The sequence below is a fragment of the Cetorhinus maximus genome, chromosome 9 (assembly GCF_964194155.1).
Source record: "Cetorhinus maximus chromosome 9, sCetMax3.hap1.1, whole genome shotgun sequence".
In the NCBI taxonomy this organism is placed as follows: Eukaryota; Metazoa; Chordata; class Chondrichthyes; order Lamniformes; family Cetorhinidae; genus Cetorhinus; species Cetorhinus maximus.
In genome coordinates, this window is record NC_135887.1 from 126,761,573 (window position 1) to 126,774,998 (window position 13,426).

The following is a 13,426-nucleotide window of genomic DNA, read 5'->3' on the forward strand; positions in this document are numbered from 1 at the left end:
TTGGAATTCTTTAGGCCTGAGGGGCATTGGATACTCAGTTGTTGGATGTATCCAAGACAGAGATCGATAGGTTTTTAGCTATTAAGGGAATTAGGAAATCTGGGGATAGTGCAGGAAGGTGGAGTTGAAATAGAACATCAGCCACAGTTGTATTGAATGGTGGAGCAGTCTCAAAGAGCCGAATGGCCTACTCCTGCTCCTCCTCTTTATGCTCCTATTAGGATGGTAGATCACAAACTAGATGTTTATTTTGTACCATTGTTATTTATTTGTCTAGCAATTCTTAATGTTTCTGTGGTATTGGCTTGTGTCTGTTGTTTTGCCCTTTTTGACTAAAGGCACCATGTTAGCCAGTTTCCAATCTATCAGTGCTTCAGTTTTTGACTCCATCATGATTATTGTTAGTCCTTAGTTCTGTCAGCACTCTGGGATAAATACTGTTGCTTCTCCAGGGATTTATTTGTTTTGAGTCCTTTTAGCTTTTGTAGAACTTTCAACCAATTTATATCAAAGTCAGTGATTTTGTTCGGGATACCTTTGTTTGTAGAGGGCAGTGTGTACCATTTACAAGATGCACTTCAGAGACTCACCAAAGCGCCTCCTGCAGCACTTTCCTAAGCAGCAAGGGCATGGGAAGACTGCAACCTTCAAGTTCCCTTCCCAAGTTACACACCATCCTGAGGTCAAAATATATCATTGTTCCTTCACTGCCGTTGAGTCAAAATCCTGGAACTCCCTCCTTAACAGTACTATGGGTGTACCTACACCACAGAGGCTGCAGTGGTTGAGGAAGGCAGTTCACCAACAACTCCTCGAGGGCAATTAAGGATGGGCAACAAATGCTGGCCATGCCAGTGATGCCTACATCCCATAAGCGAATGAGGAAACCCCATGCTTAGTCTTCAGTAATCATGTATTCCATTTGCCGGTTCCTTTAGCCACTTGGGTATTCCACATTTAAATTTAGATGATTGAAATCTCCCATTAAAATAAATATCCTGTCCTCTAATACCCTTATGAAGCACTCTGCCCTCCTCAGTAGCATAGTGCTAACTTGGATTTTTTTGCATTCAAGGTGTTTAATCAGTGTAGTTTATTTTGTAGCTTTCCACCTCCCATAGACTCAACTTCCTCGGACTCTGATAAGCCTCTAATGCATCGGATCACACCAGCTTGGTCCTGAAAGTTTCAACTAACCCAGCATCCATAGTCTTTTTGGGTAGCGAGTTTCAGCTTTCAGATGTGTTTTGTGTGGGAAAAGGTGCTTCATTATTTTGTTCCTGAATGGCCCAGCTCTGACTTTAAGGTTGTCTCTTTGCTCCTGATACCTTCCACTCAATGGAATGGTTTCTTTTATCTATCCTTTGAAGCCCTTTTAACATTGCAAAAATGATGACCAGATCATGCTCAACCTTCTCTACTCAGGGGAATACAATTTTATATAATCTGCCCTTAGAATTTAACACTCCAAGCCTGCTATTATAGGTGAATCAATGTAAGACCTTTTCCAAGGCCAATATATCTCTTCAGGTTCAGTGACCAAAACAGAACACAGTGCTCCAGATGGGGTACAACTGAAGTATAGCTTCAGAACATAAGAAGGTAAGAAATAGGAGCAGGTGTAGACGATATTGCCCCTTGAGCCTGCTCCACCATTCAATACAATTATGGCTAATCATCAGCCCTAACTCCATTTTCCCCATATCCCTTGATTCCCTGAGAGACCAAAAACCTGTCTACCTTAGCCTTAAATATATTCTATAATGGAGCATTCACAGCCTTCTAGGATGTAGAATTCCAAAGATTCACAAGCCTTTGAGTGAAGGAATCTTTCCTCACCTCGGTGCTAAACAATCGGCCCCTTAACCTGAACTTGTACCTCTGTGTGCTAGATTCCCCAGCTAGCAGAAACAACCTCTCATTGTATACCTTGCCAAGCCCCTTCACAATCTTGTATGTTTCAATGAGATCACCTCTTATTCTTCTGAACTCCGGAGAATATAGGTCCAGTTTACTCAGTCTCTCATCATAGGACAACACTTCGTCCCAGTCACCAATCTCATGAACCTTTGCTGCTCTGCCTCCAATGCAAGTATATCCTTCTTCAAATGTACAGACCAAAACTGTGTATACTACTCCAGGTGTGTTCTCACCAAAGGCCTGTACAATTGCAGCAAGACTTCAATATTTTTGTACCATACTCCAATCCCTTTGCAATAGAGGTCAACATGCCATTTACGTTTCTAATTGCTTGCTGTACCAACGTGCTACCTTTCTCTGTTCCTTGTATGAGTACACCCAAATCCTTCCGAACATCAACATTTACAAGGTCCACGGCTTTTTAAAAAAAAATCTGCTTTTCTATTCTTAGCACCAAAGTGAGCAACTTCACATTTACCCACATAGTTGAGTTGAGTCAAGTGAGTGAGGGAGTTTGGTGAGGAGGGGAAGGAGGTACTCTTTTGCTTTTTCTAACTTTTCACCCTGTAGGAATTGGTTCTTACTCTACTACAAGGGAAAAAGCTAGCTTTTGGTGAGTATCTGGTAAGTGGTTAAGATCTATTCTATCCCTAAGGTATGAAAATAATATATGAACTGGTGGTAAGGTTAATAAATTATATAAAATAGGAAAACAATTAATTCACTGAAATAACTAAGTAGTTAATTAAAACGCTTCAGGGATGGCAGAACAGGTGATGTGTCACAGCTGCAGTATGTGAGAGCTCCTGGATTCCATTGTGATCCAGGGCAAACATGTCTGTAGTAAGTGTTTGTGGCTCGAAGAGCTTCGACTCAGGGTTGTTGAGCTGGAAGCTGAGCTGCAGACACTGCGATGCATCAGGGAGGGGGAAGTTACCTGGACACTTTGTAACAGGAGGCAGTCACACCCCTTAGGATAGGGTCTTCTGATTTGGTCAGCGACAGGTGGGTGTGACTGTGAGTGAGGCAGGCAAAGGGACCCAGAGGGCAGGGGTGCGGGAGCCTCAGCCTTTGCAGTTGTTCAACAGGTTTGAGGTTCTTTCAGCTTGTTTGGATGAGAGTGGGGGGCTGCAGGGTGGATGAGCTGACTGGCCATGGCACCATGGTACAGGCAGCCATTCCAGTTGGGGGAGCAAAAAAGAGCGTAGTGGTAGTAGAGGACAGTATAGCGAGGGGGATTTACTTTGCTCTCTGCAGCAATAAGTGAGAGTCCAAAGGCTGTGCTGCCTGTCTGGTGCCAGGGTTCGGGACATCTGCTCAGAGCTGGAGAGGAACTTGGAGTGGGAGGGGGAACATTGCATGTCACATCTTGTCAGTCAGTAAATATTTCTTCTACTCCTACTTTGTGTCTCCTACCTCTCAACCAATAACCAACCTAATTCTGCGCGTTTTTACTTTTGCTAAACATCCCTTGTGCATATCCTTGTAAAATATCTTCAGGGTGTTAACGTAGACAACATCCTTACGCACTTCCCCACTAAAACCTCCAGTGACCTCCTAAAAATAATTCAACTAGATTAGTCAAGCCCTTCAAAAATCTATGCTGATCTCTTTTCAATCAGCTTATACTTGACCAAATGCTCAATCACTCTGCCTAGGAAAGAGGAAATTGGTAAAATAAATATAGGAGAAAAATAATATTTTCCTTGTTGATGAATTCCATGATGAAATGTTAAATGTTGCAGTTAAATGGTCATTAATCTCCACATTTTGAGCTTTAAAGCATGTAGGTAATTGAAATTTTTTTCTTGTTCCCAAAACAGATTATTCACTTCAGCCGAAGATACTTTTTCTCATTGTACAGTCGAGCATCAGTTTGACATTACTCAAATAATCTACAAACATCGTAAGTCATTCTTCAATCGTAACATTTATATGGATAGTGGTATATTTAGTGTCGTCATGCTTTCCTTATTTTAATTTTTTTTTGCAAAATAGGGTAAATGTGAAATCTATAGTTTATTTTACTCAAATATTTAATTCCTTGTATGTTATGATGGTAACAGGAAATATCTTTTTCTTTTTCAGGTCTCGATTGTTATGGATTCATCAAGCTAGTTAATTTTATTAGAATCACAGTGAGTTTTTATAAGTGTTTGTGAAAATTTGTTTCTGCCTGTTTTTAGGGAAAAAAATCTCATGATTAACTCTTTTTGGACATTCCCTGTTGTCTGCCCTACAAAGCATAATGAGATATAATCCAAGGAAAATCACAAAAGGCAGTACTCACGGCCATTGATTGTTGCAAGTGCTTTCTTGAAGTTAATATTGATTGTGAACAAAAGTTCCATTGAACATTTTAGTTGTTACAACAGATGGAGGTAGAAAAATGTAAACTGCTATCTGGGTACTGGGGGCTTGGAGCACTTATTTATTTCTACAGGCATGGGACCTGTCCTAAAATACCTGCCAACCAGCAAAAATAAATGGGATAGAAGGAATGCAGAACATAAAAAGCAGAAGGGGCATACATTGAATATGGGAGGATGTGCTTTTAAATGAGTGGCACACATTTTACTTGGTAATGCAAACAATTTGAAGTCATGGCGGAAGGTCTAGAGGGAATGGATGAGCTATCATTTTGGGATAAAAGCAGTCTTTTGCTGATTCTCACAGGTACAACCGTGGACCAGTGAAATGGTGATAAATGTGTAATGAGTTTGCCAAGGAATTACGCACTTGGATCAGGATTTCTATGAACTAGAGTTAAATGTTGGCAGTTTATGTAAATTTGAACTGCAGCTTAATTTTAAGTTCCTATTTGTACTAATCACTCATTAACCCACTCCGAACAAAATCCTACATTTTAAAGGGCGTAACATTCATATCACTGTGTGAAATCTGGCAAGAGTAAATTGGCTTTGTTTAGTGCTGACCATTGAGGAACCCATAATCAAGGAGAACATTTTATGCTTGGATCAGGAATTTTATATAAAAGAAGTGGAATTGTGTGCATGTCATCAAGAGTTCAAACATTGCAAACACCTTCCTCTAAATGCTTGATGTTGTCCAAAAATGTTCAATTGTAAACCTGCACACTAGCAAACAATTCTTTGTAGGAAACATGATTTCATTATAATTAGTCTTGATGAATAACGTATGTGTGAAGTTTTGGCTTCTTTACCAAAGGACGGACACACTATCCCTTGAAGGAGTGCAGCGAAGGTTCACTAAACTAGTTTCTGGGTTGAAAAGATTGATTTTATGAGGAACGATTGAGCAGACTAGGCCGATATTCCCTTGAGAGATAATCTATTTGAAACATATAAAATTCTTGAGGGGCTTGTTTGGGTGGATGTGGAAAAATGTTTTCCCTGCCAGCGGAATCTAGAATATAATGTCACATGCCCAGAATAACGGGTCCACCATTTAGGACTGAGATGAGGAAGAATTTCTTCACTTTGAGGGTTGCAAATCTTTGGAATTCTCTACCTCTGAGAGCTGTGGATGTTCAGTCAATGAGTATATTGAATACTGTGGTTGATAGATTTTTGGTTACTAAGGAATATGGGGATAGTGCCAGAATTGAGTGGAATTGAGGCCATGATTTTATTGAATGGCAGAGCATGCTTGGGGGGCCATTTAGCCTGCTCCTCCTATTTCTTATGTTCTTGTAACTGCCTACTGATCAATCGATCTCTGAAACATATAGGTAGCTGTTAAATGATATAGGCAAAATTAAAAGCTGCACATCATGGCAGTGGGTCAGATTCAATTTCACAGAACAGAATGTTAAAACACAAGAGTAGGCTTAATAAATCTATGCAAATAAAGAGTGTTGGAGCTATTGTAGTCCCAGCCTCTTCGGTTCTCTGGCCAACATTAGTGTGGACACAGGCTTGTATTCTGTCTGGATGACTGCGCATATGGTGAATTCCCAAATTCTCCGAGGGGACTTGCAACATGGAAATAAACCATTTTTTTGTGACCTTGTCCTTTGGATGTGAATGCTGCGATGATAAAACTAAAAAATGGCACTATTAGGGAAAGTTAGTGAGCAAGGCAGTAAACAGTTTTGAACCAAGTGTGAAATTGGATTGAACTGAGAAAGCATGTAAGTGTTTTTATTGCAGTAAAATCTATTTAAGATGTTACATTCTGCTTAATGCAATAAACCAAAGAAAATAGTAGTTGATATTAGAATAATAGTTACTGTTTCTTCTTTTACACAGAACCCCTCTGCAGAATCTTTTAAGGCCATATCGGACCAAATCCCTTGGGATAGTGAAGAATATATGAAACCGCCCTCCACTGATGATCCTTTGCTCCAATTTGGTATCAATCATTTTTATCATCTTCTGTATTGTGAGGAAATAGAATTTAATATTTTGTGCAGCGTCTCAAAAAAATTACACAAATTCCTTAGTTTTTAAAAAGGATCATGCCATTAGTATCCTATTTAAAAAATCAATTTGAAATGGGTGGTTTCCAATCATTTCTCTCTTGGAGCTGCCCTGCAAGTATTGGGGCACCCCCCAGCCATGCCCTTGCCCGAGCTCTAAAGCAGCAAGTCAGCTGCCGTTATGCTGAATTCTAAGAACTAGTCGTCAACTTGAGTAATAATTCAGAAGTTGGCCGCTGTAGGAGTGGATGTCCACTTGTGAATGCTTGGGAGGGAAAGGAGGCACACAGCTAGGCTGCGAGGTTTTACTCGGAAGGCTGTGAGGTGCAGATATGGGCTTGTATCTGGAGGCTATGAGGCCGGAATCAGATTTGATAATTAGAATCGTGGAACGATACAGCACAGAAGGAAGTCATTTGGCCTATCAAGTCTGTCTTGGTTATTTGAAAGAACTCTTAATTAGTCCCACCGCTCTGCTTTTTTTCCCATAGCCTCTTCAAGTACTTATCCAATTGCTTGTGAAAGTTATTATTGAACGTCCTTCCATCACGCTTTCAGGTAGCGTATTCCAGATCACAGCAACTTGCTGTTCAAAACGAAATTCTCCTCATCTCCCCCCTGGTTCTTTTGTCAATCACCTTAAACCGTGTCCTCTGCTTCCTGACCTCTCTGCCACTAGAAACAATTTCTCCTTATTTACTCTATCAAAACCCTTCATGATCTTGAACACCTCCATAAAATCTCCCCTTAGCCACCTCTGCTCTGAGAAGAACAATCTCAGCATCTCTAGTCTGTCCACGTAACTGAAATCCCTAATTTCTTGCATCCATCTAGTAAATCTTCTTTTCACTCTCTCCAAGACCTTGACATCTTTCTTTAGGTTTGGTGCTATTAGTATTGGCCACAATTCTCCAGCTGGGACCTTGGCAGTATTTTTATAAAGGGTTAGCATTTATTCCTTGCTTTTGCACTCCGTGCATCTGTTTATCAAGTCAATGATCCTGTACATCTTCTTAACAGCCATTTCAACTTATTCTGCAACCTTGAATGACCCTGTGCTCATACACCTCCCGGCCTCTCTGTTCCAATTATACCACTTAGTTTATATTGTCTCCCCTCATACTTACCAAAATGTATCACTTCACTTTTCATCTGCCATACATCTGTCCAGTTCACCAGTCTGTATTCTCCTGCAGTCTGTTCCTCCTCACAGTCTACTTCATTTCGTTTCCGAGATTTGTGTCCTTTGCAACTTTTAAGTTTCTGCCCTATGTACCCAAGTCCAGGTCATTAATATGTATCAAGAAGAGCAGTGATCCCGAAACTGATGTCTGGGGAGCACCATTGTGTGCTTCCCTCCAACCTGAAAAACAATGGTTCACCACTACACTTTGCTTTCTGTCATACAGTTAATTTTGTGTTCGTGTGGTCACTGCTTTATCAAATACCTTTTGAAAGATCATGAAACCCAGCATCAGCCGCACTACCCTCATTCCTATCTGCACTACTTCAATCAAGTTAGTCAAACACTGTTTGCCTTGAGAAGCCCATGCTGCCTTTCATTTATTAACCCTAGATATAGCCTGGAAAATTGCTAAGGTCCACGAAAGGCAGAGGGGAGAAGTGGAAATTGAAGTAAGGTTTACTTACATTTGCTTTTGATGTTCACTTGTTTGCAGTGAAACAAAGGAGCTTAACAATTTGTATCAGGACTCATATCACTAAAATGTTTATCAGTCTATCTACTGAAAGATCAATGATGTGGGCATGAGATCACATACAAAGTACACATTGTCAAGCTCTGATCACTTCTTGGTTATGCTGTCGTACTGTTTGACACTGGGCAGGCAGTCACGCTCCCGAATATAACAGATTGCTTACACAACAAACTGAAAACTTGTAATCAAAACAGAAAATTCTGGAAATACTCAGCGGGCCAAGCAGCATCAGTCAAGAGAGAAACAAGGATAAACGGGGGTCCGATTTTAATTTGCTCAAAATTCATTCACTTGCGTTTAGAGGTAAAAGCAGACTCTGTGTTTCAGGCCTACGACCTTTGGTCAGAACTGAACAAAATTTGAGGCACAGCAGATCTCGAGCAAGTACGGAGGCAGGAGGAGAGAGGAAAAATAAAGGGGAAGGTCTGTGATCAGGTGAAAGGCAGGAGACATTGGGTGTCAAAAGGGATGATGGCACAAGGCAAAAAGATGATAGAGGGACAACTAACCAAATCAAAGCATGTAACCATTTGTGGTTGTGGTCCAGGAGTGTTGTTGGGGCCCTATGAGGTATTCTGAGATGTATTTCACTTGTGTGTTTACCCTCTTATTGCATTTATCATTGTTGCATAATGTAACAGCACTCCATTTATTATATTGTCATCCCTTGCCTTGAGCCCAAGTATACAGAAAAATGAGAATTTGATATATTTTGCGCTAATGCTTCCAAGTGCATCAGTACAATAATTACCACAATTAACATAGAACAGCGCATTTTAAATACTTTCTTAATGACAATATGTAATTTTTACCCCGCAGCCTCACACTGGACAAATGTTTTGGCACCTCTAGCTATTATACTAAATACAATATCATACAGTATATGTGACATGTAAAATTAATTTGTGTAATTGTTAACAATTTCATCTATAATTCTGGCATAATAGACCAATGTTGCACCATTCACAGTGGAATTTGTAATGATTGCGGTTATCAAAGAAATAGAATGAAGGGGTGTGATTGTTCACAATTGCTTCTTTGTAGGAATTGGTTGGCCAAGTGCAGGTTGAAATACATTGTCTAACTTAAGATATGTACAGGGTGGTTCTAAACGTTTCCATAGCAATGCCTTTGGGAGCGCCAATAAGTCTCGGATTGTAATATGAGATGTCGAATAGAGAGGATCAGCAGCTACAGGAAATAATGTATACATTTTTCCTGCTTCTGTTGGGGATCAAGTACCTGCCATTTTAAGCAAAAAAAACCTACTCCTGAAAGTGCAGAAAAGTGCCTACAACAAAATTGCAGATAAATTGTTTTGCACCTCTTTTGGGATTGATGGGGCCATTATACTACTGGATGAATTGTCTAGGCCACCAGCTAGTGGGGAAGAATATTGAGGAACAGATTTGCAGAGAAATTACAGAGAGGTGTAAAAACTAAAGCGTCACTGATAATGGGGGCTTCACTTATCCTAATATAGACTGGAATGATGATCGTGTAAAGGGCAGAGAGGGGAAAGAGTTTTCAAAGTGTGTTCAGGAGAATTTTGTTGATTAGAATGTTTCTGGCCCAACAAAGAAGGAAGCATTGTTTCTGGGGAATGGGGTGGATCAAGTGTCAGTAGGGGAATATTTAGGGAACAGTGATCATAGTATTTATTATGAAATTTATATTAGCCATGGAAAAGGACAGTGAGCAATCTAGGGTAAAAATTATTAATTGGGGGAGGGCCAACTTCCAATGGGTGAGAACAAATCTGTCCCAAGCAAATTGGAATGAAATGTTGACGGGCAAAAATGTAATGGTTCAGACAGTGGAGGGGGAAAAGTAGGGTAAGCAGAGCTCCCTGGATGATGCAAAAGATAGAGTAAAATGAAGCAGAAAAGAGGGGCATATGACTGAAGTCAGATTGATAATACAACTGAGAACCAGGCTGAATATAGGAAGTTCAGAGGGGCAGTGAAAAAAGAAGTCATAACATAAAAGGTAATGCAAAACTCTTCCAAAAGTATATAAATAATAAAAGGGTTAGGACAAGAAGGAGTGAGGCCAATTAGGGACCTAATATTCTGGCTGGAAGAAAGTGTACAATAAGGCTCCCCAGGGGTCTGTACTAGGACCATTGCTTTTCTTAATCTATATTAATGACCTAGACTTGGTGTATGGAGTATGATTTCAAAATTTACAGATGAAACATAACTACATAAAAAGTATTTGAGGCTGTAATCAGATCAGCCATGATCTTATTGACTGCCAGAGCCGGCTCCAGGGGCCAAATGGCCTACTCTTCCTAATGCGTATGTTCATAAACTGTGAAGAGGATAGTGACAGACTTCAAGAAGACATAAACAGGCTGGTGGAATGGAGGGACATTTATATGGGGAGATAGTGGCCTAGTGGTAATGCCACTGGGCTAGTACTCCAGAGACCCAGACTAACGCTCTCCCATCATGGGTTCAAATCCCACCAAGGCAGCTGGTGGAATTTAAATTCAATTAATAAATCTGGAACTGAAAACTAGTCTCAGTAATAGTGACCCTGAAACTATCATTGATTGTTGTTAAAAAAAACCCCATCGGGTTCACGAAGGAAATCCACCATCCTTACCTGGTCTGGTTGATATGAGTCTCTGGCTGCACAGCAATGTGGTTGACTCTTAACTGGCCTCACAAGCCATTCAGTTCAAGGGTAATTACGGATGGGCAACAAATTCTGGCCTTGTCAGTGATGCCCACATCCCATGAAATAATATATAAAAAAGAGAAGTGTGATGTGATACATTTTGAGAGAATGAACAAGGAGAGGCCCAGATCCAATTCTAGAAGGGGTGCAGGACCAGTGAGACCGAAGGGTATATGTGCAAAAATCTTTGAAGGTGGCAATGCAGATTTGGAAAGTGGTTAAAAAGGCAAATGGGATCCTGGGGTTTATAAATAGAGGCATGAAGTACAAAGCGTGGGAGTTATGATAAATATTTCTAAAACCCTGGTCAGCCTCAGCTGGAGTATTGTGTCCCAATTCTGGCCAACCCACTTTAGGAAGGATATGAAGGCATTGGAGAAGGTTCAGAAAAGATTTAGGAGAATGGTTACAGGGATGAGAGACTGCAGGTTTGTGGATAGATTGGAGAAGCTGGTGTATTTTTAAAATATTTGTTCATGGGATGTGGGTATCGCTGGCTAATGAGCATTTATTGCCCATCCCTAATTGCCCTTGAGAAAGTAGTGGTGAGTCACCACCTTTAACCGCGGCAGTCCTGGTGGTAGAGGTCGCAGGTTTGACAATTTGCTGCATTGCATCCTATAGATGGTACACACTGCTGCCACCATGTGTCAGTGGTGGAGGAGTGAATGTTTATTGATGGGGTGCCAATCAAGCAGGCTGCTTTGTCCTGGATGGTGTTGAGCTTCTTGAATCTTGTTGGAGCTGCATTCATCCAGGCAAGTGGAGAATGTTCCATCACATTCCTGACTTGTGCCTTGAAAGTGGTGGACATGCTTTAGGGAGTCAGGAGGTGAGTTAGTCTCTGCAGAATCCCTAGCCTCTAACCTGTTCTTGCAGCCACAGTATTTATATGGCTGGTCCAGTTCAGTTTCTGGTCCATGGGAACCTCCACAATGTTGATAGCATGGGTAATGGTAATGCCATTGAATCTCAAGGGGAGATAGTTAGATTCTCTCTTGTTGGAGATAGTCATTGCCTGGCACATGTGTCGTGCAAATGTTACTTGCCATTTGTCAGCACAAGCTTGAATATTGTCCAGGTCTTGCTGCATATGGACACGGACTGATTCAGTATCTGAGGAGTGAATGGTACTGAACATTAATGAACATTCCTAATTCTGACCTTATGATGGAGGAAAGGTCATTGTTGAAACAACTGAAGATGGCTGGGCTGAGGTTCTCCTTAAACGAAGACTGGTTGAGAAGGAGATTTGATAATCCTGAAGGGTCTGACAGAATAGATAGCGGGAAACTGTTCCCCCCTTGGTGGAAGAATCGAGAACCAGGGGACACTGATTTAAGATAAAAATTGCCAAAATAACAAGCCGAGACTTGAGGGAAACTTTTTTTTTGCAGCAAGTGGTTAGGATCTGGAATGCACTATCCGAGAATGTGGTGGAGACAGATTCCATTTCAAAAGAGAATTGGATTAGCAAAACTTGCAGGGAAAGGGCAGGGGAGTGGGACTATCTGAGTTGCTGGTGCAGAGACCTGGCATGGAGACAATGGAACAAATGGCCTCCTTTTGTGGTGTAACCATTTTATGATTCTAGTATTGATGTCTCTGTCAGTGTTAATCTATGACTCTTTGTACCTTCTTTATTGTGTGCTGTTTTGCTTGGATTCATCAGCCTGGCAGTTTGTAGGTCTTACTTGTATTTTTTGCAAACATGCAAAACACGATCAATTAGAAGTCTGCACTTTTGTTCATTTAGGCGAATCCAGGTATCAGTTGTGGCTCAGTGATAACAGTCTTGCATTTGAATCCGGGGGCTGAGGATTCAAACCTCACTCCAGAGACTTGAGCACATAATCTAGTTTGCCACTCCCTTGCAGTACCAAGAGAATGCTGCACTGCCTGCATTCAGTTCAAGTGTTAAAGCGAGGTTTGTTGTCTCAGGTGGATGTGTGAGATCCCATGGCACGCCTTGCAAAAAAGCAACAGAGTTCTGCTGTTATCCCCTGTAAGATTTTAGGGTTTCGAGGTATAAAACCCTTCTAATTAAAATCTCTGTACTCTGAATTCTTAATTTCTAACACTAGGGGCCCTTAGTTGTGACCTAACAAGGTACAAAGAACTAATATTTATAATAATATTATTATAATATTTATACAAGATCCTAGGGTTCCTTGAGCATTGCCAGCACAGGCGATGTCTTTCTCATGTTTTGTTTCTGAAGTGATGTTGAACTATGTCATAGAAGTATCATGCCAAAGAAGCCTTTGTAAAACTTCCAACAAAGATTCCAATTTTCCAACTTTTCTCCCCATTTCTCATTATTCTGGAATCCCTTATTTGGAAATAGTCCAAATTCATCTCTTCCATTGGCTTAGGAGGCAGGTCATCTGGTTTCACCCCAACTCTGTAACTCGAGTCATGTAGACTAAAGACAAATGTCCATCCCTTGTTTCCTGGGCCCCCGGAGTTTACATTCCATTGTGAACAAATGATACATTTCCTTTAGATACAGAGCGGTTACAACAATGTCACATCCTCTTCAACATATTATAACCCAAGTCCCACAGATACTAATGCCATTAAAAAGAAATGTTAATAACACTTCCTACCATAATGTCAAAACAGAAAGAAAAGCTTCCCTCTAATATAGATGTTCTACCCTACAAATATGATTAATCAATTAAATCAATGCTTGTGTTTT

The 13,426-nt window shown here is 40.7% G+C and overlaps 1 protein-coding gene and 1 long non-coding RNA gene across 6 annotated transcripts in view; one reads left to right on the top strand and one right to left on the bottom strand.

Annotated features, from left to right (window-relative positions):
* LOC144685007 (uncharacterized) overlaps positions 1-13,426 on the bottom strand; it is a 142,147-nt gene that overhangs the window by 48,533 nt on the left and 80,188 nt on the right. For all 3 annotated transcript variants that reach the window (XR_013577606.1, XR_013577607.1, XR_013577605.1), the window contains exon 2: positions 7,450-7,585. This is a non-coding gene — a long non-coding RNA (uncharacterized LOC144685007). The remainder of the gene's footprint in view (positions 1-7,449; positions 7,586-13,426) is intronic.
* The window catches only part of prmt3 (protein arginine methyltransferase 3), a 215,827-nt gene that overhangs the window by 17,446 nt on the left and 184,955 nt on the right, over positions 1-13,426 (top strand). For all 3 annotated transcript variants that reach the window (XM_078549514.1, XM_078549516.1, XM_078549515.1), the window contains exons 3-5: positions 3,744-3,826; positions 4,009-4,058; positions 6,153-6,255. In XM_078549514.1, the coding sequence (XP_078405640.1) occupies positions 3,744-3,826; positions 4,009-4,058; positions 6,153-6,255 (236 nt within the window). The remainder of the gene's footprint in view (positions 1-3,743; positions 3,827-4,008; positions 4,059-6,152; positions 6,256-13,426) is intronic.